Source organism: Gopherus evgoodei, chromosome 20 (assembly GCF_007399415.2).
Source record: "Gopherus evgoodei ecotype Sinaloan lineage chromosome 20, rGopEvg1_v1.p, whole genome shotgun sequence".
NCBI lineage: Eukaryota > Metazoa > Chordata > Testudines > Testudinidae > Gopherus > Gopherus evgoodei.
The window spans coordinates 15,283,053-15,309,013 of NC_044341.1; the positions used below are offsets into that span (position 1 = coordinate 15,283,053).

Here is a 25,961-nt window from a genome sequence, read left to right on the forward strand (position 1 = left end):
GCGGACTTCCTGCAGGCATGCCTCCCTCAGAGTGACCAGCAGGCTGCCCCCAGCGGCTTCTTGCCCCAGGCACACGCTTGGAGCGCTGGTGCCTGGAGCCGCCGCTGGTTCAGGTGGCTCCAGCCCCGATTTGGGTGGGCCTGGAGGCTAAGTGGGTGGGCCGCAGCCCACTCAGGCGCACCCGTGGCTACGTCCCTGCTGTGAATATGACAGAGCCACGGCGGGTGTGTGACCGATTGTCACGCTTAGCTTTGCCATTCGGACTCTGGCACGCCAAGGGGCAGGTCTTGGTGTTTAGCTGGGCGGCGGGTGTGAGCAAAAGGGCAGTCCTGGTGTGCTAGTGGCAGAGGCGCTAAGTAGGGACGGGCAGAAAGCACTGGGGGCGCCAGTGGAGACCATTCAAAAATAGCCTATGCTACATCCCTCATTAGGGCTCAGTGTGATTGTCCTGGGCCTGGCCAAGCCTTCTTTGGGGGGCTGGAACAATTTGTATAGTGGGGGGGGGGGCTGAGAGCCATTGAACCAAACTGTAAACCCTGAATAGGATGGAAACCACTTCAAACCGGGGGGCGCTGCAGCACTCCAGCACCTGCGGGGGCTGACCCCATTCCTTTCTGTCTTCTTTCCTTGCCAGCACTACAATGCTGCAGGAAGTGGGTCTCCCCATGTCCCCCGCCCAGCACTCTCACGGGGGGAGCCCCATCTCGCTCTGAGAAATTAAGCAAGGAAGGTTATATGCACAGAGGCTGAAATTGGCCCCTGCGTCAAGGGCCAGCCGGAGGCCTGTACCCCAAGAGAATGACTGCATCGCTCCAGCAGGGGGCAGACTTGGGGTATGGACCCGCCCCCCACGTACGCACACGCACACACCCAGAGCGTGCCCGGATCCTTTTAGAGATAAATCAGTTTAACAACAAACAGCGCATGCGGAAGCCCCAGCGCACTGAGCATCTCAGCCGTTTGATAAGCCCCAAGGCAGGCTGGGGTTTATTTTTGTAACAAACCCCAGCCTGTTTGATGATGTCCTCATCGTGAAATGAAAGGGCACAGACTTGTGAAATGAAAGGGCACAGACTGTCTTGTTTGAGGTCTTTGAAGTGTATTTAATGGAGCCTGGCGGCCTCATGCCTGTGCCAGCTTCCTGTCCGTGCAGCCAGATCTCACTTTGCTCCAGGGAGGGGAGCATTCTTTGCTAACAGTAACCTGAAGAGGTGGAAATCCAGGCCGTGCTCCCTTTTGTGGGGGCCACTGATGAATAGAGAGGCTAGAAAAGGCAGGTTTCGTCCCCTCAAAAAGGATTTTTCCTGCTTGTGGGGTTCCCCCTCCCCCCTTTATGGATATCCCAACTTACCGTCGCTGTTTCTTTGGCGGACTCCTGGAAGAGGAGATCTGGAGTGGGGTCGTTCGGCGTAGGGGGTGGGAGTGTTTGAATTTTTCCCAAAGAGAGGTTCTCACTTCACTGTTTACCAGGCGCTGGATTAAGCAGGGGCTACCCAAACCAGCGTTTTTAAACAGCCCACAAAGCACCAGTCCCTCCCCCTTTGATCAAGCTCCATTCTTCAGACCCCCAGTGGCAGAACCCTACCAGTTCTCCACAGTCACTGGTGGAAAATGGGCTGCAAACCTACATTTCTAATGTTAAAAAATAAAAATAAAAAAAATGCAACAAATGTTTCTGAAAAGCCCCTTCCAGGCATTCCTGGTGCGCCATAAAAAACAAAAAGGGGGATGCAAACCTCCATAATTTTACCCTGGGGAAAATGAGGGCTGGATGTGTCTGGGTGTGTTTATCTTGCACAACTTCCCTTCACATTACAAGCTTTCAGTGCACCTGGCAGCCAGGGGTGGATAACTTCCCCTTGACTTTATCTCACAAAGGATCTGATTTTGCAGCTCTGAGCTCCCAGGGGCAGCTCTTCTGCAGCGTCCCACTGAAGCCAACGAGGAAAGGACTTGAGTGCGGGGCCCCACACCAGGAGGATCTCAGAAGCTCCAGGAAGGGCAGGGCTTTTCAGCAGGGGATGGGAGAGGACAGGACCTAAGCCCAGCAGCCCAGGCTTCAATTAACAAGCTCAGTAGGGGATACAACAGCCCACTGACACCGGGGTGGTGTTCGCAGGAGGTGGGGTGACGACCCTGCAGCAGACCGAGGTTTTCACACAACAAGCTCTTGGGTACTTTGTGGTTGCTCCGCTAAGCAGGGCTGTTCACTCTGTCTTCTCTGATGAGGCAGTGTCCAGGGATGCTAGGGCTCTAGGGCAGGTAGGGAGAACCCCCCGCCCCGCTCAGATTGGGGTGGAGTTTTCCAAAGGGACTCCTGGGAGTAGGGCCCTGGCAGCTGCAGTAAAGGTGCCTATCTGAACGCTCACCTTAATCACTGGACTGGAGGGAATTAATCCAGCCTCGGCTGCTGTCCCTTCTCTGATCCTTGGGGCATGCGGATGTTCCTGGCTCAGCCACCTGTTGCTGTCCAGGTTTGAAACTTCTACTCTGCCCTCCTTCTCTCTGATTCAAAAGCCCTTCTGGTTTGCACTGGCTGTTTATGGCTCTGAGCTGCTGTCTCCACATCCCCTGGAACAAGGGGCCACAGGCACAAAGCTCGAGTACAAATCTCCTGGTTGACAGGACAGTGTGTCACTTTCCCCGGGGCTTTGCACAACATAGATAAGACACGTCCCCTGAGCTGGAGAGGTTTCAGGCTCAGTGAGATAGCACAGGCAAGGCAGAGTGTGTAGGTGAGAAGGAATGGTCCAAAGAGGCAGACTGAAGGGTGTAGGTGCTAAGATACTACATATCTAGATTGCAAAGGGTGCCCATTGGCCAAGGACCCTGGGCCTTGGCCCATGGTAGAGATCAGGCCGACTGCAAAGTTGGATCTAGATCTGTGTTTAGATTCTAAATATACCCGAGAGTGTGGGAATGTTTGGCTCAGGCCTATCTCTAGTAATATCTATTCCCCCTTGGCCATTTGGAAACCCATGTATTTGATTCACAGCCCTGCATTACATCTGCTATGCTGGGGGCAGGACACAGATCTAAATTAGGGCTTGTCTGCATGGGGACATTCAGAAAAGTTAATCTGAATTAGTCTGGTGGTTTAGTTAACTGCATGAACTCTGAATAAGAGGGCTCCCACAGGGGATTAAAGTTACCTTAATTCACTTCCAAAGTGAATGCTGAATAAGAGCATCCACACTGGGATTTAATGTGTTTTCTCTAATCCACTTTAAATTCACACCTTTAATTCAGATTAATTTTCCTGAGTGGCCCAGTCATTCTTCGGCAGCAATTCAGCGGCAGGTCCTTCCCTCTGAGAGGGACTGAGGGACCCACCGTTGAATTGCCGCCGAAGACCTGGACGTGCCACCCCTTTCCATTGGCCGTCCAAGTGCCTGCTTCGTTCGCTGGTGCCCGGAGCTGGCCCTGGGCCCAGTGTAAACTAGCCCTTGGCTGTCTAGCAGCATCCCCATCTGGTGACTAGGATTGCCCTGTGTGTGTCCTGTTTGTCCTCAGTGCCAACTGTTCCTCCTACCTTGACATGTCTGTCATCGGCTGTTGTCTCATCGAACTCCTCCCCCAGTTTGAAGCTGATCTCTGTGCTCTTGAAGGTGCTCAGGGTCTTCACGGTGATCTTGTCGCCCTCCAGCTCGATGACGCAGGTGGGCTTGGTCAGGTTGGCTATCTGCCTCATGGCAAAGCCCACGCCTGTGGGACAAACAAGAAGAGTGGACAGCACTGAATGGGAGCTGCAGGCTACCTGCGGGGACTAGGTGGAACAGATCCTCAGCTGCTGTGAACTGACTCTAAAGGAGGCACATCATTTGACACCAGCCTCGGATTTGGCCCGAGATCTTCCTTGTGCAACTCCAAGCAGGGCCGCTCCCTCCAGCACGTCACTGCCCAGCTCACCTTGCTGCTTCTCCCCACAGCTCCTGACGAGAGATCGTGGACCAATGGGAGCCCACAAGACACATCAGGCCTGATTCTGCCCTCACTCCCACCCATCGATGCCAAGGGGTGACTCCCCATGCACTCCTGGGGAACTATTATCTCCTTTCTATTTCTTGTGAGACACAAAGCCAAAGAGAACAGGTTCACACTAGGCACTTGCACTTGGCCTTCTGCATGGGTCACCCCTTGGCACGGGCAAGTGTGTGATGACACACCTGTGATCATTTCCGACCCCTACAACCAAGAGCTTGGGAGTATGCCCTCCAGCATCTCAGTAGCTGTAACTCCCCTTCCCAAGTCATCTCTCCCCTCAGCTGTACCGATTCACAACTGATAAATAACATCCATTGCTCTCCAGGAAGCACTGGACAATTTCCTGAGCGTTGGTGCCTCTTGTCTTCACTTATCTCAGTTAGGCACTTAGTTCCGTGGTTGCCTCTTCCATCACAGCTCTCGAGGGACATTCCTCCCAACTAACGGAGGGAAACCTTGGCCCACTGACCACAAATCACTGCCAGCGAGCAGCTGAACAAAGCCCGGAGAGAAGCCGTGCTCTGAAATGTATCAGCATTTGTGCTGGGTTCCCGGCATAGCCCGAATCCCAGAGTCAGTATTTTACAACCCTCCAGACGCTGGTAAGAATGGGAGACGCCCTTGGGCTTGGTCTTTGGCAGCTGTTCGGTGGCCCAGCTCCACTTCCTTTCCACCCGCTGAGAGCTGGTCCTCAGCCCTCAGCAGGCTCCCTAGCCCTCATCTGGCCATCTGCAGCAACGGATTTGTGGTTACAGATGTGCCCAGAGGAATGTGAGCAGCTGCCGTGGCCTGGCAGTGGGTAGGGGAGCAGAGAGCAGGGGGGATATAGGGCAGGCACCGAGGAGGGGGCAGTGAGGAAAGAGATAGAGGGTTTCCCACACTAAGCAAACTGTGTCTGTGTGATTCCAAGGTGCACCCATCTCCCCGCACAGCTGCAGCTCGGTGTGTTTGTGGGACCCACGCTGCAGGCCTTTTGTCTGGAGAGTGCCTTTACGGAAGGTCTGTCGTACGCAAAGCTGGGCTCAGCTTCTTTCAGGGACAAAAGCCCCCCCCACCCATGCTCAAGTGCTTTGCTGAATCATGGCTGCTGTGCTGAGCACTAACTCTCTCCCAGCATCCATATGCGCTGCTGCGTTCACACCTGCAAGCTCCCAGCTGCTGTCTCTGTGACACCCCTGCCCGCCCGCTGATTTTCTTGGGACTGCAAAGGCGCAACAGGACAGATTTTGGCCCAATGTCCACTATCTCTGCACTCGTCTACATGGCAGCTGCACTGTTCCCAAGCATGCACCAGACTCATTTCCGGCCTCGACGCCAGGGCAGTTCAGCAGGATCACCTGGCCCCTATGGCTGAGGCACAAGGGCTGATGTTTAGCACAACACCTGGGAGGTGATTAAAGGGTAGCGCGCTTGCTGCTGGGAGCCAGGGTGTCAATGGCAAGCAGCAAGTGATCCCGCGATAGGCCAGCGGTTAGCAAATGTTGGCTAAGCTGGGGGGACCGCCTAAGCAAACGTGCACTTATTAACGCACAACAGGGCTTGGCTTCATGCGGCTTAGTGCCTGGTTTCCTTCTTTCGGGACATGTAGCAGTAACTGCTGCAGGGACAGGAGCAGGTTAGCAACAATTCTGACTGTGAAACCACCACCGGTTAGGGACGGTCTAATCTGCACCCTCTCTGCTCAAGGCTGAGCTGTGTGGGGCAGGGACCATGTCACCAGGGCCAGCTCCAGGCACCAGCTAAAGAAGCAGGTGCTTGGGGTGGCCAATACCAATGGGCGGCACTCCAGCCGCTATTGGGGCGGCACGTCTGGGTCTTCAGTGGCACGTCTGGTTCTTTGGCAGCAATTTGGCAGCAGGTCCCTCAGTCCCTCTCAGAGCAAAGTACCTGCCGCTGAATAGTGGAGCGGCACAATTGCATTGCTGCGGCTTTTTTTTTCTCCTCTGCTTGGGGCGGCAGAAAACCTGGAGCCTGCCCTGCACGTGACAGCTGGGGAATTTGGGAAGCCTGGGCCAAGAATGACTTGTGTCCAACACTGACACTCCTGGGGAGGTGGGCAGCAGCAGGGATCAAACCTGCGAGCCTGGTTCCTAATGCATCAGCCTCTACTGCCTGAGCTACAAGACCCAGCTCTCCTTGGCCGGCGCGGGCTCATCTGTCGATCTGTTTGGCCTTGCCATCGCTGGAGGAGACAGAGCTTCGCAGCAAGTGGACCTGTGTAGTGAGGCAGAGTGGCCTCCCACTGAGATAGAGAGGAAGGAGTCTGTGACGTTCTCTACCTTGTGGGACCACTGTGCACCCCCATGTATGTTCATCCTTATAATATGATGGTGTGGGATCCGATGCAAAGTTTGTCATGTCAGGTGCCTTTGGAAGGCTCATGACACACTGAGTATTGTTGTTACAGTGATGTTACAGGTTGTAATTTCCTGTATGTAGTTATGAGGCTGAGTATGTCTCCTCATGGCTCAAACCAAGCCCAGACAAATACTGTCCAAGAGCACAGGGGCAGTTCACACTTCATCAGGCATATACGGGACAAACCCAGCCCAGCCTCACAGGAACAAAGGACGCTGGCCTAGGCAGCAATAAAGGATTTGTTGGACTCTCGAGTGAGTCACCCCCCTTCCTTTGGTCAGTTTGAGACTGAGATGAGGTAATGCTCACTTGACTCTGAAGGGGGGAAGAGGGAAGCCACAAGGGACGAAAGAACATGAAAAAAGGGAGAGTCATTTTCCATGCTCTTTCCTTCTCTTCCACCTCCATCTACAGACACCCACCACCAAGCCACTGAAGCGCTGATCAAAGGGGAGAGCCTGACTGAAGGGCAACCAGCCAGCTTGTGATGAGAAGCATCTACGTTTGTAAGGGCATGGAAAGTGTTAAGATCAGCTTAGAATGTGTTTAGCTTTTATTTCATTTGACCCCCACTTGTTGTGCTTTGACTTACAATCACTTAAAATCTATCTTTGTAGTTAATAAATTTGTTTGTTTATTCTACCTGAAGCAGTGAGTTTGGTTTGAAGCATGTCAGAAATTCCCCTTGGGATAACAAGCCTGGTACAGATCAATTTCTTTGTTAAATTGACCAGCTCATATAAGCTTGCAGCATCCAGCAGGCATAACTGGACACTACAAGATGGAGGTTCCTAGGGTTGTGTCTGGGACCGGTGATATTGACTAGTGTCATTCGGTTGCACAATCCAAGGAGCAGCTTACATGCCAGAGGCTGTGTGTGAACAGCCCAGGAGTGGGGGTTCTCACAGCAGAGCAGGTTACATGTGGCTCCCAGAGTCAAGGATTGGAGTGACCTAGCAGATCACGGTCCAGATAACACCAGGGGAATGTCTCAGAGTCACTCTGTGATCCCAGTGACTGCAGCCAGGCTGGGCTCACTCCTCCTGCCAGAAGCTAAGGGGCAAGACAGAAAGTATAAAAGGCAATGCCTCTAACTCAGTTGAGTCTGAGCCAGGGAATGGAGCAGATGTCTCCAAGCCACTGCAGATCTCCAGACCTGAACCCACGCTGTGCCATACCCTGTCCTGCTCCTGGAGGAGACCGAACCAGGTGATGAGCTGCCAGGACTGCTGCTCGCCATATACCCCAATGAGATGAGAGATGACCCCAAGCCGCAGGTACGTTATAGTGGGAGAGTAGGAAGTAGCCCAGGGACATCAGACAGTCGTTTGGTTTCTGTTGTTGCCTGAACCCCGGGCAGAGTGTTTTGAGTGGATCCCCGTTGGTCAAATGGCAGAACACTCCACCACTGGGCTGGGATCAGCTGGGGTAGGGTGAGCCTGGGTCCCCCTACCCCCTGCTGCCAACTTCCCCCTGGGGTGGCAGCCTCCTCATCTTAGGACGAGAGGCCTGCATTGTCTGCTGTCTGCCAGAGCTGGGACGCTAGACTGTCTGTATTGCTCTGCCCACCTAAAGGCCTGAGCCTTAAGCCTGCTTGTTTGCTTTGTCCTGCCTAAAGGCTGCGGCTTTAACCCTCGATAGGGAGTGGCACCCCAGAGTCATAGTGAGGTGGAGTGGTTTCCCACTGAGCCAGAGGGCAAGGGACCACCGCCAACCCACGGCAGCATGGTTTTCGCCCGTGATTCGGGGGGCCCATGCTGAGACACCTAAAAGGTTGCTGAGCACCCGTCCTCTGCAAACCCTCTCCTTTAAGGTGTGCCCAGGTGGGCACCCAGAATCACTAGGCTCTTCTGCAAAATCTTCACCCACATTTGTCTGGCTTCCCCCAGTAGCAGCCCAAAGTTGGCTCTGCACTGGGTGCCAGCTGGGCCTCTGCTCCCAGGAAGCCAAAACCCTCCCGCCAAAGTAATCAAAGGCCAGAGTTGGCCCTGAATAATCAGATTGGGGTGTGTACGTGTGTGCGTGTATGTGCATGTATGCATGGGAAGACGTACAAAACGTTTCATTCCTTTATTCCAGGCCATTTTGCACCCCTGATAGTTCAGTGTCACAGTCAGGGGGGACCATGGACCCCACCCAACCCACACGACTGGAAAATGTCCCCACCATGTTTATTCAATGGCAGCAGCTTCTGGGAGCCAAATTCAAGGGAGCAGCCATTTTACACAGCAGACCCCACAATCTGCTAGGGAGAAGGCGGGAGCAGCCACTCGCCATCCTGGACAGATCTCCTCCCTTGGGGGAGCTAAGGCAGGCTGGCCAGGGCAGAGGTCCCCCGAGGAGTCAGGCAGCCCCTCTCGGATGCTTTGCAGATGCTAGAGTCTGCAGTGCTCAGGAGCAGTGTCTGCCCCATGCTCCAGCAGTCCCGCACATGCAAAGCAGCCGCCCCAGCAGAGCACTGCCCAGCCCAGGCGAGTTGGAAGCGGCTGGGGTGTCCAGTGCAACAGTGCAAACCCCTTTCCTCCGATGCCGCAAGGAGGAGACCAGGGGGTCTGATCCTGCCCTCGGTTCCACCCAGGTAGCTTCACTGTGATTCTGCTGGACATGTAGCTAGCGCCCCCCCGTGGCAGCGCAGAGCGCTTGCTGCTGGGCCCAGCTGACTTGCCCGAGCCTTGCAGGTTTCTGGGTGGCCTACGCCCAGTGATGACTCCAGATGCTGCCTGGCACCGAGCAGTCGGCGCACGGCAGAGAGGAGAGGCACTGAGTGAAGCCAAGCTCCCATTGCCAGAGCAATGACGAGGCAAAGGGTAGGACGGATCTTACATCAGACACAAAGGGCCACTAACACCCCCGTCCTGCAGAGGGGATTGCATGGGTGTGGCTGATGCCTGGGAGCTCAGTGATACTGGCGCAGCAAGTCGCTGTGGTTGAGAGCGATGAGCCTGGCCAGCCGCCATGCCTTGCTTGGCCATCTGCAACCTTTTGTGTCTGATTGTAGAAATATCCGCGCCGGGCTTGGCTGGGCTCCGTTACACTGACCTTGCTCGCCAGCTCTTGCACATAGACCTCCCCCAACAGCCATCCAGCTGTCAGCCGTGCAGAACACCCTCCTGCCGGGTCAAGCTGCTCCCAGAGAAATCAGGCAAAAGAGCGATTAACCCTGCCACTTCCGTGCCCCAATCAAGGTTGGAAAGGGGCGTGTGTGTGTGTGTGTGTCTCTCTCTCTGTATATGTGTGTGTGTGTGTGTGTGTGTGTGCGTGTGTGTGTGTGCATTTTAAATACAGCACAGCAGCCTGTTTGCCTTTGATTTTAGGTTTAAAAACTGCTATTTAAAAAAAAAAAAGATAGAAAAACCATTCTGCCCACTAAGTAACACTGCTTGCCAATAACACTTGTCCTATATTTTCCATTTCCAAATAGGGTGACCACATGCTCCATTTTTAAAGGGACAGTCCTATTTTTTGGGGACTTTTTCTTATATAGGCACCTATTACCCCCCACTCCCTGTCCCGTTTTTTCACAGCGGCTATCTGGTCACCCTATTCAAACAGGAACATTTGCCCCAGTCCTACGTATACTGGAAATTCAGTGTAAAATAGACAGAGAAAACAAGACATTATTGTTTAAATGTTACCCCAAATACCCCCTTCTGACTGAGACCACTGCCCAGCGGACACTTGCCTGCATACAATGCACAGAATTTAGCTCAGCAATGGGAATGCAGCTGGGATTTCACTGTCTGTTATTTTCCTTTTTTCCTGGCCAGCCTGCAGCTCTCCTTGTATCTCCAGGGCAAAGAATAACCCCCTAGCCATCATTCTCCCTTTTAAATAAAGACTCGTCCACTGCACTGCCCAGAACCCCCTTTTGTGCTGCCAGTCACTCACCAATCGCTTTCATGTAGTCATCAAAATTATTGCTGTCCACCAGCTTCCAGGTGCCTGCGAAAGCTTCAGCCATGCTGAGCCCTGTGACCGTGCAAGCTGCCGTATGGCACTGCGGAGAGGAGAGGAGAGAAGAGACTGCTCTCTAATCTAGGCACATTCTGCCTCTTTAAATAACTGTTCTAATCACATGATTGGAGAGTGAGCAAGCGGCCACAGAAATATTTCCCCAGCCTACCAGAGAAACCGTCAAACTGGAACAGCTAGCTGGGCTGATAGGGGGCAGAGCTCAGCGAGAGCTCTTCCAGCCTCACTCTGTGTTAGTAACACTCCAGCTTGGCATGGATTGGGCTGTTCTTGCAGAACCATCTGCATCCTGCCCCCATCTCCTGTGTGCGCCGCTCCCTACTGCTCAGATGAGATCCCAGTGAAATCTCTGACATGAACTGACCTCTGCAGAGTGATACCCCAGTGTACAGATGCGAGTCAGGAATCAGAGCCTTTGGCTTTTCTCCTAGTAGCTGGCTGGATCTTCTGGGGTTTTTTTCAGTCTTACGCAGCCCTGGATTAGGCAGCGATGTATGAATGATTATTTTTATTGCAGCTGTGCTCAGATTGTGCCCAGTGGAGATCAGGGTCCCATTGTTGTAGGGCGGGGTGTGAACATGCACGGAGAGCCACCTCCTGCCCCGAGGACCTCACAGTCCAATAGACAAGACATGAAGGAAAAGCCAGTATAATTATGCCCATGTTACAGATGGGAAAGTGAGGCTCAGACGGGGGAGGTGTCTTGCCCTAGGTCACATAACGAGTGGCAGAGCTCAGAGCAGAATTCTGATCCCCTGATTTCCACCTGAGCAGACTCCACTGCCCCTCTGAAGCAAGGCACTTGCCCAGTCCCTAGAGGTATTTGGCAGACAGTCCCCCAGGACCAGTTAGTCAGGGGAGTTCCCACTCTCTCCTGCCAGACCTCAGGGCACATAGTATAAATCCACTTCTTCCCGCTTCTCTTGCTGGGCTAAGCCCTGTCCCCACTCACACCCACCTGTTTAGCTCAGGGGTCTCGCTCTTTAGCTGTAACATGGCATTGCCCATCTCTGGCCCCGTTCACCCAAGGCATCAGTGCCATCGATCAGTGTTCACCAGTGCAGCCGCATGCCCTAGGGGCAAGGCAAGTAGGGGTCACGGTGAGGAGCTGGCTGCCTCTCCGAGTGCAGCCCTCAGGCGTCAGGCCTCAGGCTCTTACCTCCCGGGGGCTGGCATCCTCCAATTGTCCTGCTCTCGGAGCAGGTTCTGGGCTCCAGTCCACTGCGCGTAGGCTGCAGCAGGACGCCTGGTCTGTCAGGGGTTTGTGACCCATGTGGGGACAGTGTCACTGAAAAGCTTCATCTGAACAGGAGCCAAGCAGGAGAGAAGGCGTTTAAACCACCCAACGGCCAGGAGGCCTGTCTGCTCTGCCCAGGGTCTGACATCCCAAAGTGGAGACCTGGACAGGCTCAGCTTCCTGAGGGCACCCCTAAACTCCAGGGATGGGGGTCAGTTTCTCACTCCTTGTGAGAGTGTCTAACCCCCCCCCCCATTGGCTTTTGATCCTCCCACCCCCAGGACTTTGAATCCAGCCCAGCAGGCCCAGCAGGGGCATGTAGCCCAGTGTTCAGAGGGAACTGATCTGCATTGGCTTGTCTGGGGAAAAGGGCAATCAGGATTCGCCTCCCCTGCCTGGGTGCACTTCCTGCTTGTCAATTAACTCAGGCTATAAGTCCATTAAACAGCGCAGCAGCCTGGTCATCAGTTCTCGGCAGTTCCAGACGCAGCACTGTAGCGTTACTCTCACTCTGTAGATAGGTAAAGTGAGTCGCAGAGAATTGTCTCATTTCCCCTCCCACCCCCGAGATGCACAGCCGTGGCAGGAAAAGAATTCAAGTGTCCAGATATCATCTCTGTAAACCTGGGTGTAATGCAGATGCTAATAATCCATAGCATTCACATGGTGGTTTTCTTTCATACACCTCAAAGACATAATTATCATTGCAGCTGGGGAAACTGAGGCACAGAGCAAGGCAGGACTCAATCCTCAAAGACATTTAGGCACCTAAATGCCTTTGAGGATCGGGGCCAAAATGGCTTCCCCAAGGCCATGGAGTGAGTCGGTGGCAGGTCCTGGCCGCAGGCTTCATTTTGCACTATTCTACCTGAAGTCACAGCAGCGTGCCAGCAAGGCTGGACCCTGGGCCCGAGGGGAGCAGGCGTGTACATGTGCAGGAGATGCCTTGAGAGCCAGCATGCCCCCATTGGGGCTCAGGAGACCCCGCCTATGACTGGCAACACTGTGGTCCCGTGTGGAGTTTGAGCCTGACCTGCCCCCTGCTCCCAAGAACAGCAAGCTGAAGCTGGCTGGGACATCTCCAGGATGGTCCTCTGCTGGGACGGTAATTCTGGCCAGGCTTCAGCCCTTGTGTTTCTCGCTAGGGGGTAGGAAGATGAGAGCTTTGTTTTCATTTCCCAACAAACTCCTTCTTCCCACCCTGGAGAGGAGCAGAGCTCTGCAACAGCTTGGCCTGGGATTATGTGAGTGCGGTTCTGTCGCTCGGGGTAAGGAGCTGTGCGTCTCGCTAGCAGGGGAGCTATCAGCCCATGGCTTCATCTCATGGTGACCGAGGCTCTGTGCCGCTTCCCCCCTTCCCCTGGGGGAGTGCACCCTGAAAAGACTAGCAGCCTGGCTGCTGCATGGTATAAAGAGTGTGTGTAGCCTGACGTAGGGCTTGTGGATTTTAGGAGCTCCACCAAGCGCTTGCAGTGGGAAAACGGGGGAGGCACAGTGCCAGCTTTACCCCCACCCTCCTTGCACCCTTCGTGTAAGGTAGCCACGTCTGTGACCAGCAGCAGCCACCTTTCTTCCTGCCCTGAGCCACAGACTCTATGGCCCAGGGCTGAAATCCTGGCCTTCAGTTTCTACAGCACCTAGCACAATGGCATTCTGGTTTCTGACTAGGGCTCCTAGCCTCTGTGGGAATAGAAATAGTAAATGACTATCATACCGACATCCATGGCGAAACTCCCATTGCCGTGACCAGGGCCTGACTTTCGCCCCACAGACTTTGCTCTATGGATCTTGTTCGCCTCTGGACTTTACGAAGAGCATGTGGGTAATTTTTCAAGAACATTTTACAGGCCCTGATGCAAACATTTGCTGGGTTTCTAAGTGCGTCTTTCTTCAAAGCACTTCAACAACCCTTAACATTTTTGTAGCACTTTTCATGTTCAAAGCATCACCCGGATATTAACGAATGAATCCTTGCAACAGCCCGGCCAGGGAGGCTGGTGAGCTGAGCTAGGCAGGTTTACTATGACATTTTTCAGTGAAAAAAATGCAGCAACTGTGACACTGAAGCAGTTCATGACAGTGTGTTGGTTTCACTGGATTGTTTTGGCTGGAGAAACCTTACCAAATCTACTGAAATAAATTGAGGTGTTTCAATTGTTTGGTTCCAAATGACTTTTCGTTTCACAATAGCCTTTCATTTTATTTTTAAAAAATAAATCAAACCATCTGAAAATGGTGAAAAGTGAAATAAAACATTGGTTTTGTCCAAACAAAATACTTAATTCAGAAAAAAAAGTTTATACTTTTAAATTCACCAAAAAAATTGACAATTTTCATTTTGCTTTGATACCAGGTTTTCTGTTTTGTTTCAGATTTGCCTATGAACTAAAAAAATAAAAATCAGTGATTTGTGACACAGAGGCCCATTGGTTCCAACAGGCAAAGAATTCACTGTTCTTTACAAGCAACTCCTGTCTCAGACCTGAGAAACTCACTACTCCTAAGGGCTGACTTACATGGATGAATTCTTGCATTGACCACACTTTCCCTTCACTGAACACATATATCACTTGACAAATGTCACTTGTTTCCTTTTCCAGAGTGTTTGTAGACAGCACATAATTTTTCTGAATTTGTTTCTTACAGGAAGTGATTTGCCAGCTAATCTCAGTAGCTCTCTCTTGTTCTGTATTTCAGGTTCTTCGTATCTGAGAGCTGCAATCAGAACAGCTTTGCTTAGTTTGGATGCAATGCAAAGATCTCCTAGAAGGTCTGTGTTCCTGTTCCCTATGGTCAGTATCAGGTTTCCGGTGCAAACACTCATGTTTACAAGTGGCAAATATTGCTTTCCGTCAATGTGCTCCAAATATTTACTTAGCGTGTGCTGATTCGGTTAATGCTCCTGGCACCAAAAACATCTCTGGTGCATTCCTCCAGAGCGAGCGCAAACGGGGCATGAAAATTGGCCCTGCCAATTTCTTCCACTGTTTGTGGGGGGTTTTCTGTTTTGTTTTGTTTTTATTTATTTATTTATTTTTACAGTTCTGTTTAGACCCTTAGCTTCAGCTCTGCATTCACTCCACTGCCCTGTATTATAGTGATAACCTCCAGTGGATAGGACTTGCTTTGTCACAGATGAGTTACTTGGGCCCAGATCCTCCAAGGTATTTAGGGTTCTAACTTCTGCTGACGTCTGTGGAATTTAGGAACCTAAATACTTGTGAGGGTCTTGGTCTCAGGTTCCTATCTGTGCTAAGAGAATAATAGGACTGCCCTTCTCCCCAGGGTGTGGTGCATCCCATTTCCTAGACAAACACTGTTTTGCCTGCCAGGCCAACACCCTGGGGGTGTTGCAGGGTAGAGCTGCCTTGCAGCTAAAGACTGTGCATTAATTTAATTAGCTGAGATCCAGGGGGAATACCTGTGTCGTGATGCTAGTTTTTGGTCTGGAGAGACCTCTGTTGTTCATATTTAAATTGTCTCTGCCAGAGGCCCTATTTTGGAGCCATGGCTGCTTGCTGATGGTCCCAAGGGATTAATAGAATATCAGGGTTAGAAGGGACTTCAGGAGATCATCTAATCCAACCTCCTGCTCAAAGCAAGACCAATCCCCAGATGGATTTTTGCCCTAATCCCTAAATGGCCCCCTCAAGGATTGAACTCACAACTCTGGGTTTAGTAGGCCAATGCTCAAACCACTGAGCTATCCCTCCCCTCATAATTGGCTTATGCAGGTGCTACAATGGCCTCCTGTTGTGGGTGACTGAGGCCCAGAAGGCAGGCCCTGCTCTCTCTTACGCTGGGAGTAACTACATTGCCAGGAGTGGAGTTATTCTGGGTTTGCACCACCGTGACAGAGATCAGAACCTCACCCAGAGAGACTACCTGGTCTATGGCCACCGAATCCGGGCCATGGAAATAAAGGGGGCTCTAGCTGGTTAGATGCTGAACTGGGTCTCAGGAGAATTGGGTTCAAATCCTGGTTCTGCCACAGACTCCCTGGGTGCCCTTGGCCGAGTCACGTAGTCTATGCTGTGCCTCAGATCCCTGTCTGTGAAACAAGGGTGATACTTCCCACCTCACAGGGGCGCACGGCTAAAATTCCTTGGGGAATGTGAGGTGCCGTGGTCCCCGTATGACAGATAGGACTGAGCAGTCTTGATCGCTAGCAAACGCATGTTCTGCAGCAGTCGCTCTACTGCTAGTCTGTGCCTTGGAAAGTCTAGCTCTGTGAAGAGGGGCCTTCAACCAGAGTCTCTCCCATGTGTGGCCTGATACAGGGCTGCTCGTTAGTGGCCACAGCTGCACTGGGCTGACCTGATTGGCTTAGGTAGCAGCTGTCAAGTGCTTGCTCCTGGCCACTGTGGGATGGAGCTGGTGGTACCTGTAGGAGCCAGGTGATCGCAGGCCAGCCCCTATTGATTCCTGCAGAGCCCATTGTGATCCTAAGAGAACCAGAAGGCAGGGGACTCACTGTATCAGGCAGGGAGTTTCCACTTGCCTGACCTGTTCAGTGCACCCCAATTCACGTGTGTCATGATCTGTGTCGAATGGGTGTCGTGTGACGTATTCCTGGAAAACCAATAACACCCTGATCGTTAATATTCCTGCACGGTGCATGTACGGTAAACACCAAGGACTGAGCAAATGGGAAGGAAATATGGGACCAAGACAGGGCTGGGGAGTGGGGAACCAGGTGTTTCCAGACAAAGGCCAGAGACAATTGGCAATCACAGTCAAGCGGCCAGTCATTGGCCTGTCAGCTGCTGCAGGAACAGAGCAGTTTCCACTGTAGAAAACACCAGCGGGGAAGAAACCTGCATGGAACCTTCTCCATCAGGCTTCCTGGCACCTTTTCTTACAGCAGGGACATTGGCCTTTGAGGAGACATTTCCACGGTCCACTGAACTATACAAGACAGGGGTAAAGAACCCTACGTGATCTCTCACCTAAGATTACAAAGGAACTGAGCAGTTTGGACTCTGTGGGAGATCCTGACCGAGGGCTGATCAGCCATATTGCTGGAGGGACGTGTGGTGAGACTTTTATCTGGAACCAAGTCTGTGGTTTTATTAAGTCTTAGTCACTGGAAAACGTTTTTCACTTTTATTTGTTGGCAACCATTTCTGTCTTTATTCCTGATCCCTGAACGCATGTCAGACCTCTCTCTTTTTGATTAAATACACTAGTTTTACTTCTATTCTAAATCATCCCAGTGTTTGCTATGAAATGTTTATTAGCTCCAGTCAAAGCAACAAGCTGTGTGCTTATGTCTCTTTAAAGGCACAATGGGCCTTTATTACTCCTCTGAATGTTCCAGGACAGGGCTGGACATTTCCAGGCAGACAGTTTGGTTTGTGTTTGGGTCCCCTGGCTGGTGGTAACCGAGACTGGTGAAGACCAGAAGCTGGCTGGGAGGTAACAGCTGTTGAACCAGGACACTCAGGGCATGCTTCTCCACTGCCTGGGAGTGTCCAGACAAGGAGCTCCAGCAGCAGGGCATTTTAAGGCTCTCATGGTTATAGGACAAGCTGTGACACAATCTCTCACTGGCCTGGACTGCACCCCCAAAATGTGAGCACCATGCTCTCCAGTTACCCCAGGACACTGTCTTTCTGTCTGGAACTGGTGGGCCATGGGAATGGGATAAATAGACCTTATTCCCTGCCCTATTTTGTCTGGCTGCTGATTCTGCCCCCCCCCCCACTCCTTGTCAGAGCCCAAGACACCACCTTATCTGCACCAGGCTTTTGGGCGGAGAGATCTGGATAGAACTTCTTTCAGAGATCGTGTCACTGTGGGATCCTCTCCCTTCCTTCAGAGATCAAGTGCTCTGCAGTACTCTCCCCCTCTGGCCAGCCCGGCTCTCCTATCTGGCAAGACACGCCATGGACACTGATAACAATATATCAGCCACGGAATTCAACAATCGCGTCACAGATGGGGAAACTGAAGCACCAAAGCAAAGTGACTTCCTGCAGATCACCCAATAAGCCAGTGGGGAATCTGGAAAGAGCCCAGGAATCCTGACTGCCTGTGCCATGCTCTACCCACCCTTCCACATAGCCTATCATCTGCTGGGTTGGCCCCCAGGCTGTTGTGGTAATGTGATGTGACCTCTAGACAATTGCTCTGTGCACAAAAGCACAACCCAGAGGTTCCCAAAAGTCCGGAAGCCAGGCCTGGGCCGGAGGAGGGGAGGGTTTGCTGCAAGGGACGTGGGAATTCTGAACCAAAAGGGGAGCTGTTGGTGATGGAGGGTGGGCAGAAGGTTGGAGGGGGTGCTGGAGCCTATGGGTCAGGGCTGCCCTGTGCACTCAGCTCCTGGGGGCAGATCCATGTCCCCAGAGGCAGGAAGACTCCATCTGAGGGAGCAACAGGACGGCTCCTTGGCCATCAGCGGGGTGGGGGGGCCCTGAACAGAGGATGCTGGAAGAGCAGAGAGGAGCTGCTGTGTGTGGCCCCTGAAGGTCTCAGCCATGCCCCTCGCAGGTCAGCGAACGAGGCACTGATGGACCGAGGCAAGGAGGGACCTAGGTAGGGTGGCAAGGAGCTCACAGGCCCTGGGGAGGGATGGCTCCCCGCTGGGGAGGTCTCTGCTCACAGGGCACAGGGGGTGAGTGGGAGGGAGGGGTGGCTCCCCCCTGAGGCAGGCTCCGTTCACAGACCTGGGCAGGGAACAGCTCTAGCTGCTCACAGGCCCAGGCGGGGGACAGGACGGTTCCCTGCTGGGGAGGTCTCTGCTCACAGGCCCTGGCGGGGGGCAGGAGGGTTCCCCGCTGGGGAGGTCTCTGCTCACAGGCCCTGGCGGGGGGCAGGACGGTCCCGCTGGGGAGGTCTCTGCTCACAGGCCCTGGCGGGGGGCAGGAGGGTTCCCCGCTGGGGAGGTCTCTGCTCGCAGGCCCTGACGGGAGGCAGGACGGTTCCCCGCTGGGGAGGTCTCTGCTCGCAGGCCCTGACGGGAGGCAGGACGGTTCCCCGCTGAGGCAGTCTCTGCTCACAGGCCCTGGCGGGGGGCAGGACGGTTCCCCGCTGGGGAGGTCTCTGCTCACAGGCCCTGGCGGGGGGCAGGACGGTTCCCCGCTGGGGAGGTCTCTGCTCACAGGCCCTGGCGGGGGGCAGGACGGTTCCGCTGGGGAGGTCTCTGCTCACAGGCCCTGGTGGGGGGCAGGACGGTTCCCCGCTGGGGAGGTCTCTGCTCACAGGCCTTGGCGGGGGGCAGGACGGTTCCCCGCTGGGGAGGTCTCTGCTCACAGGCCCTGGCGGGGGGCAGGACGGTTCCCCGCTGGGGAGGTCTCTGCTCACAGGCCTTGGCGGGGGGCAGGACGGTTCCCCGTTGGGGAGGTCTCTGCTCACAGGCCCTGATGGGAGGCAGGATGGTTCCCCGCTGGGGAGGTCTCTGTTCACAGGCGGGGTGTGTGTGTGGGGGGAAATGGCTCCCCTCTGCTCCCCCAGCAGAGTTACTGTTTAATAGGTGCCTGCGGCTGGAACAAGCTGATTAGGCAGAACAGCAGCTTGAGCAGCAATTAAAGTGCCCTTGTCCCAGCTCAGCCCCTCCGGCAAGGCACAGGCAGCGGCCGACCAGGGAACATCAGGACCCACAGATCACTGGCCTCCTGTGCGCCAATCCTCTCCGCTTACCCCCAGCAGCGCCAGGACGTCCTGCCGCCCGCCCAGCCACAGGCCTGGGGGCCGGAGGAACAGCACAGGACCATGGCAGCCTGCCCTGGGAGCACGGGAGAGGAGGGGTGCTGAGAGCTGGCCTGGAGCCCTCCGCTCTCCCCCGTCTCTCCTGGCCCTGCCCTCTCCGTTCGGTGGGGCTGGGCGCTGCACGTCGATGCTGAGGATCCTGGTGGGCTGCTGATGCTCACTGGGTGTTTCCTGGGGCAGGAGCTGGCTGGTGGCTGTAGCAGGCCCTGTGGGTGCTGCATGTGTATTTGCCCAGGCCCAGAGGGGTCTGGGAGTCTTGGTCCCCAACCTCCGTGCATACAGGACCTAGGGGTGTCCTTCCGAAATGTGCATCTCAGAGCCTATGAGCCAGTGGGAGGTTCCTGATTTCCAAGGGGCTAGCCGCAGGGCCCCATGTTTGGAAGGGTTGGGCTCACTGCCACGGGGTAGCGCCAAGGCAAGCCAGTCAGCGCGCTCCCTCAGCCTTACCCCGGGCACTCTGGGACACGCCCTGCAGCCTTTAACCCCCTGGCTTTGCTAAGGTCACAGAGATGACCCACTGATTAACTGATCGGCCCCCGGGCGTGGCAGAGCTGCTGTTGCGGGTGTTGTTAGGAAACTGCCCCATCCATCCCCCCAGGGGCCAGCCGACTGGCAGGGCCCAGCGCTCGGGAAAGGCAGAGTAGGAGCTGTTTAAAATACCAGCTCACGTGTGTCACCAGCTCACAGGAAAATCCATCCCCAACCTCTCCTCTCCACTGGGCTCTTGTTCCAGTGCGATCAGGTGATAGAGCAGGGCCAGAGGGAGCCTGACCCGCCCTGCACAGATCCGTGGGTGGGAGGGAGCTAGGAGTGGGAGTGGGGCCATGCAGTAGGTCTGCCCTGCAGTCAGGGGTGCGGCTGCAGCACGTCTGGACACACCCGAGCTGGCTTTGGTCTAACTCCAGAACCAGAGAGCAGCACGGACCGTCCACGCCTGCCTGGGACTTGAAGGGCTTGCCCTGCTGCCACGCCTGCACTGCTAGTGCCATGGAGCTAGTGAGAGCAGAGCCAGCTCGGGAATGTCTGGCCAAACCTCTGATTGCAGGGCAGATGCACCTGCTAGTTACAACATTTGCACTAATAGAGGTGGGTGCAATACCTGCACTCACCTGTCCCTCACGTGCTAGAGAAGCTGCCGGCTCGGGCACGGCATTCATGTCTGGGGGTGGGGAGTAGCCTTCGGGGGAAAGCCTTGGCCAGCTGGGTACCGTGGTGGCCAGGGGAGGACGCTGCCCCAAGTCACTCCCATGTGCACTCTAATCCCAGGGCACGCTAACCTGTCACTGTGTTGCAAGCAGCTGGGAGAATTGCTGGTCCCAGCACCCAGTGCCAAGAGATAAGAGCAGGAGGCATACAGCCAGCCCGATCCCGGTGCAGAGCTGGGAGAGAGTCCAGCATGTCTCTTTCATCTGCGCCCAGCCTGCAGGTCTCTGGGGTCCAGGTTGTGCTGTCCAGAGCCAGGCCTGTGAGACTTCAGCTGCAGGTCCCAGTGTCGTCGCCCCCTGGAGCTGCCCTGGTGCCAGTGTGACCCCCTCCCCCCCACCAGGAGCAGAGCTGTGCCCTACTTGTTGTCACCCCATGTTCAGCCGGAAGGTTTGGATAAAAGTGTCAGACACACAGGGCTCAATTCTCCCCTGGGGGACTCCAGAAACTCCTGATTTACTCCACTAGGGGGTGTTGAAAACCGCAGCCAACGTAATTACCACGGGCCCCGTCACTGCCCACAGCCCCATCTAGTGCTCCTTCCTCCCCGACCCTGAGCCCAGCCCAGCTTACGGAGCTGTCAGGCTAGAAGCAGAGTTTGGCATCTAAGAACAGAACAGTGACCCTCCCGCCATCGCCCTTAGTCCCTTCACATGGCTTTGCAGAGGGGCCAGGGTTGCCAAGTGTCCAGTTTTTGACTGGAAGGCCCAGTCGAAAAAGGACGCTGGTGGCTCCAGTCAGCACTGCCGACCAGTCCAGTCGGCGGCACAGTGGGGCTAAGGCAGGCTCCCTACCTGTTGTGTCTCTCCGCGGCTCCCAGAAGCAGTGGCATGTCCTCGTTTCAGCTCCTATGCATAGGGGCAGCCAGGGGGCTCCACGTGCTGCCCCTACCCCAAGCACTGGCTTCACAGCTCCCACTGGCTGTGGTTCCCAGCCAATGGGAGCTGCGGGGACGGTGCCTGCAGACAGAGCAGTGCGGAAAGCCACCTGGCCATGCCTTTGCATAGGAGCCACACTTGGAACGTCTCAGTCCCAGCCTGGAGCACCTTCCTACACCCCAAACCCCTCAGCCCTGGCCCCACACTAGAGCCCGCACCCCCCATCTAGACACCCCACCCTGACCCCAACCCCCTGCCCCAGCCCAGAGCCCCCTCCCGCACTCCAAACCCTTCAGCCCCAGCTCAGAGTCCCCTGTCGCACCCCAAATCCCTCATCCCCAGCCCCACGCCAGAGCTCCGGGGCTGTTCATGACAGCTGTTCAACAGGTCGTTTAAAAAGAAAACCTGCCCAGGAGTTGAAGATGTTCATCGAAGGCAAATGCTGTAACATCTGGAAACACAAGAAAAATTAGGTAACCGATTTGTTCTGTGTTTGTACAGCTCCTAGCACAATGGGGTTCTGGCCCATGGCTGGGGCTTTTAGGGGCTATCACACTACAAATAAATAGTAAGTAATAAGCTATAGAAAACCCTTAGGTAGTGAGATAGGCAGAAGTTAATTCTCCCTCTAGTGGCTAGATCACATACAGAGGTTTGTGGGTCTGCTGCCTGATGTTTTAGTAGAAGCGCGTGCTTGACCCAGAGGCCGCACATTCAGCCCTCCTGGGTGACTCCTCCAGCAGTGGCGTTACACAGATCATTAATTACCATAAATAGCCAGGACAGGGGTTCACCTCCCCTCTGAACCCCCCTGAAATGAGGGGGGACGAAAGACAGCCAGCGTTACAGCACATCTGTTCTGTGCAGCTCTTCCAGTTACGGCCCCAGCCAAACGCTGCTTTGCTTGCAATGACTAATAGGCTCACAGCACAGGGCTGCGTGGCTGCATCTTCACCTGTGGTATGTGAGTGAAGGGCAGGAAACAAAGTCCTCTCATACAACCGGAGCCTGCTGGCCACGGGCATTACAAGCACAGAGCCAAGCTAAGGCCCCGTCCTGCAATCCGATCTGACCTCACCAATGGGGCAACTACAGTGCAGAGCAATTGAGCAGATTTGCACCAGACCCAGCAGTCCTGTCAGATCTGAGCATTAGCCCACATCCAGGAACACCAGGCCCTGAAAAATCCTGGAGCGTGAAATATGGAATTGAACAATAATCATCTGATCAGACTCCTGCACAAGGGGATGTCTTTACAGTTTTAACACTAGTGCACCACCTGTTGGGCAAAAGATATCACTGGAGACGTCCTTAAAAAATTAAAACTCTGGGTCCTTTAAAATCATAATAAATCACCCACATTTAAAAATACATGCGCAATTTGTTCCAAGTTGCAGTTCTGTAGCAAATGTGATGGGCTCTAGCATCCCCAGCTCCCAGCTGGGAACCATGGCCAATGGGAGCTGCTGGGGCAGCGCCTGTGGACAGGGCAGCACGCAGAGCCGTCTGGCTGTGCCTCTGCATAGGAGCCAGAGGGAGGACATGCTGCTGCTTCCAGGAGATGCTTGAGGTAAGTGCTGCTCAGAGCCTGCACCCCTGACCCCCACCCGCATCCCACCCCTCGCCCCAGCCTTCATCCCCCTCCTGCCCTCCGAACCCCTTGATCTCAGCCCAGAGCATCCTTCTGCACCCCAAGCCCCTCATCCTCAGACCCACTCCAGAGCCCACACCCACAGCTGGAGCTCTCACCCCCCTGTGCTCCAGCCCTCAGCCCCGTCCCACCCTCCAAACTCCTCAGTCCCAGCCTGGAGCACCGTCCTACACCCCAAACCCCTCATCCCCAGCCCCAACCCAGCACCTGCGTCCCCAGTCAGAGACCTCACACCCCTCCGCACTGCAACTCCCTGCCCCAACCCAAAGCCCTCTCCTGCACCACAAATCCCTCATCCCTGGCCCCACATCAGAGCATGCACCCCCAGTTGGAGCCTTCAGCCCCCTCCCCGCACCCCAAATTCCTGCCCGAGCCCGGTGAAAATGAGCTAGTAAGTGAGGGTGGGGAACGCAACCGACAGAGGGAGGGGGGGATGGAGTGAGCAGAGGGTGGGGCCTCGGAGAAGGGATGGGGCAGCCGGACCCGGAAGGTGTGCTCAGAGGCCACCACCAGATTGGGTCTGTGATGGGCAGTTCTGGGCCCTACCACAGACCACCCCAGAAAAGGAGCAGTAAAGGTGCCTAGAAAGGCTGCAGGGAAGCAGCCAATCAGAGCCCAGCAGGCTCAGTTAAAAGGAGCTGCAGGGACTGAGCAGGGGACAGAGCACAGGGCCGGTGCTCCTTGCTGGGGTTTAAGGACCAGCCAGAAGAGGGTTTTGGTGACATTGTCATCCCATGAGGAAGGAGAGGAGAACTTCAGCCCTAAAGGAAGGGGGAAGAGGAAGGGGCTATGGGGGAAGCAGACCAGGGTATAGCAGCAGCAACTATTATAGAAAGCAGCACGCGGCTGCGTTTTATAGGATCCCTGTATCAGGGCTGGAGTAGTGGGTGGGCCCAGGTCCCGCCACTGGCAGGGTGGCGTAAGCCCTGAGAAGGAGATAAGGCCTGTTTGAGGCCTGAGTGAAGACACAGACTTATTGACATAAGCAGCGAGTTCTATGGTCCCATACTGCCTGAGCACCAGGAATATTCCTGGCCCAGGGTCTGGCTCCAGCACTGGTTGAGGCTGGTCTCTCCCTCAGCCCTGCGTGTCCCCCAGGTGATTTAAAATGGCTGCGGGCCCACCCCCCCACCATCAACACAGCAGAGCTGAGCGGCTCCTGTCTCCTCATTCCACGTGGCTGCCGGCCCCTCCTTGCAGCCCCTGGGCGGGGTAAGTTGGGTCTGTGTCCTTGAGCGCTGCTCCCTCCCCAAGTGCCCCTGCGGCCAATAAGGGCCACCCCCATACTCCTTCCCAGAGCCTGCACTCCCACCCCTTTTCCACACACCCCCTTCTGCCCCTAACTCCCTCCCAGAGCCTGCACCCCCTCCCTCCACACTGCCTCCCGTCCTCAAATGACCTCCCAGAGCCTGCAGCCCCACCTCAGCCCAGAGCCTGCACCCCTCAACCCCTCCTGCACCCCCTGCCCAAGCCCAGAGCCTGTACCTCCACCTCTTCCTGCACCCCTGCCCCAGCCCGGAGCCTGCACCCGGCATCCAAACTCCATCCCAGAGCCTGAACCTCAATCCCCTGCCCCAGCCCAGGGCCTGCACCCCAGATCTCCACCCACACAAACTCCCTCACAGAGCCTTAGGCAGGTGGGAGTGGAGTTTGGGGGGTGGGCTATGGGCATTCTGGGCACCACCAAAATTTCTACAAACCTGTCGCCCCTGCTTATTGAGTCTCCAAGAAGAAAGCCCTGGGGCCACTGTGCTACACCAGGGCAGACACGGACTTAAAGGTAGCCCAGAAGGGCTGAGGGCTGAGCCCAGAGCCAGAGCTGAAGACATTACTGAGGGCACAGGGACTGACCCACTTGGACTGGAAGTTACTTGATTGCAGGCCCTGGTTCTCATGGGAGACTTTAATCACCCTGATATCTGCTGGGAGAGCAATACAGCGGTGCACAGACAATCCAGGAAGTTTTTGGAAAGTGTAGGGGACAATTTCCTGGTACAAGTGCTGGAGGAATCAGCTAGGGGCAGAGCTCTTCTTGACCCGCTGCTCAGAGAGAAGAATTAGTAGGGGAAGCAAAAGTAGATGGGAACCTGGGAGACAGTGACCATGAGATGGTCGAGTTCAAGATCCTGACACAAGGAAGAAAGGAGAGCAGCAGAATATGGACTCTGGGCTTCAGAAAAGCAGACTTTGACTCCCTCAGGGAATTGACGGGGAGGATCCCCTGGGAGGATAACATCAGGGGGAAAGGAGTCCAGGAGAGATGGCTGTATTTTAAAGAATCCTTAGGGAGGCTGTAGGAACAAACCATCCCGATGTGTAGAAAGAATAGTAAATATGGCAGGCGACCAGCTTGGCTTAACAGAGAAATCCTTGCTGATCTTAAACACAAAAAAGAAGCGTACAAGAAGTGGAAGATTGGACAAATGACCAGGGAGGAGTATAAAAATATTGCTCAGACATGCAGGAGTGAAATCAGGAAGGCCAAATCACACTTGGAGTTGCAGCTAGCAAGAGATGTTAAGAGTAACAAGAAGGGTTTCTTCAGGTATGTTAGCAACAAGAAGGAGGTCAGGGGAAGTGTGGGCCCCTTACTGAATGGGGGAGGCAACCTAGTGACAGAGGATGTGGAAAAAGCTAATGTACTCAATGCTTTTTTTGCCTCTGTCTTCATGGGTCAGCTCCCAGACTGCTGCACTGGGCAGCACAGCATGGGGAGGAGGTGACCAGCCCTCTGTGGAGAAAGAAGTGGTTCGGGACTATTTAGAAAAACTGGACGAGCACAAGTCCATGGGGCCGGATGCGCTGCATCCAAGGGTGCTAAAGGAGTTGGCGGATGTGATTGCAGAGCCATTGGCCATTATCTTTCAAAACTCCTGGATGACTGTAAAAAGGCTAATGCAATGCCCATCTTTAAAAAAGGGAAGAAGGAAGATCTGGGGAACTACAGGCCAGTCAGCCTCACCTCAGT

At 54.6% G+C, this 25,961-nt stretch overlaps 1 protein-coding gene across 1 annotated transcript in view; it reads right to left on the reverse strand.

The window, feature by feature from the left end:
• The window catches only part of FABP3 (fatty acid binding protein 3), a 28,187-nt gene extending 17,689 nt beyond the window's left edge, over positions 1–10,498 (reverse strand). Inside the window, exons 1-2 of the mRNA XM_030538676.1 lie at positions 10,231–10,498; positions 3,533–3,705 (exon numbers count right to left, since the gene is read on the reverse strand). Coding sequence (XP_030394536.1) covers positions 3,533–3,705; positions 10,231–10,303 — 246 coding nt within the window. The 5' untranslated portion in view covers positions 10,304–10,498. The remainder of the gene's footprint in view (positions 1–3,532; positions 3,706–10,230) is intronic.
• Between the last annotated feature and the right edge of the window lie 15,463 nt (positions 10,499–25,961).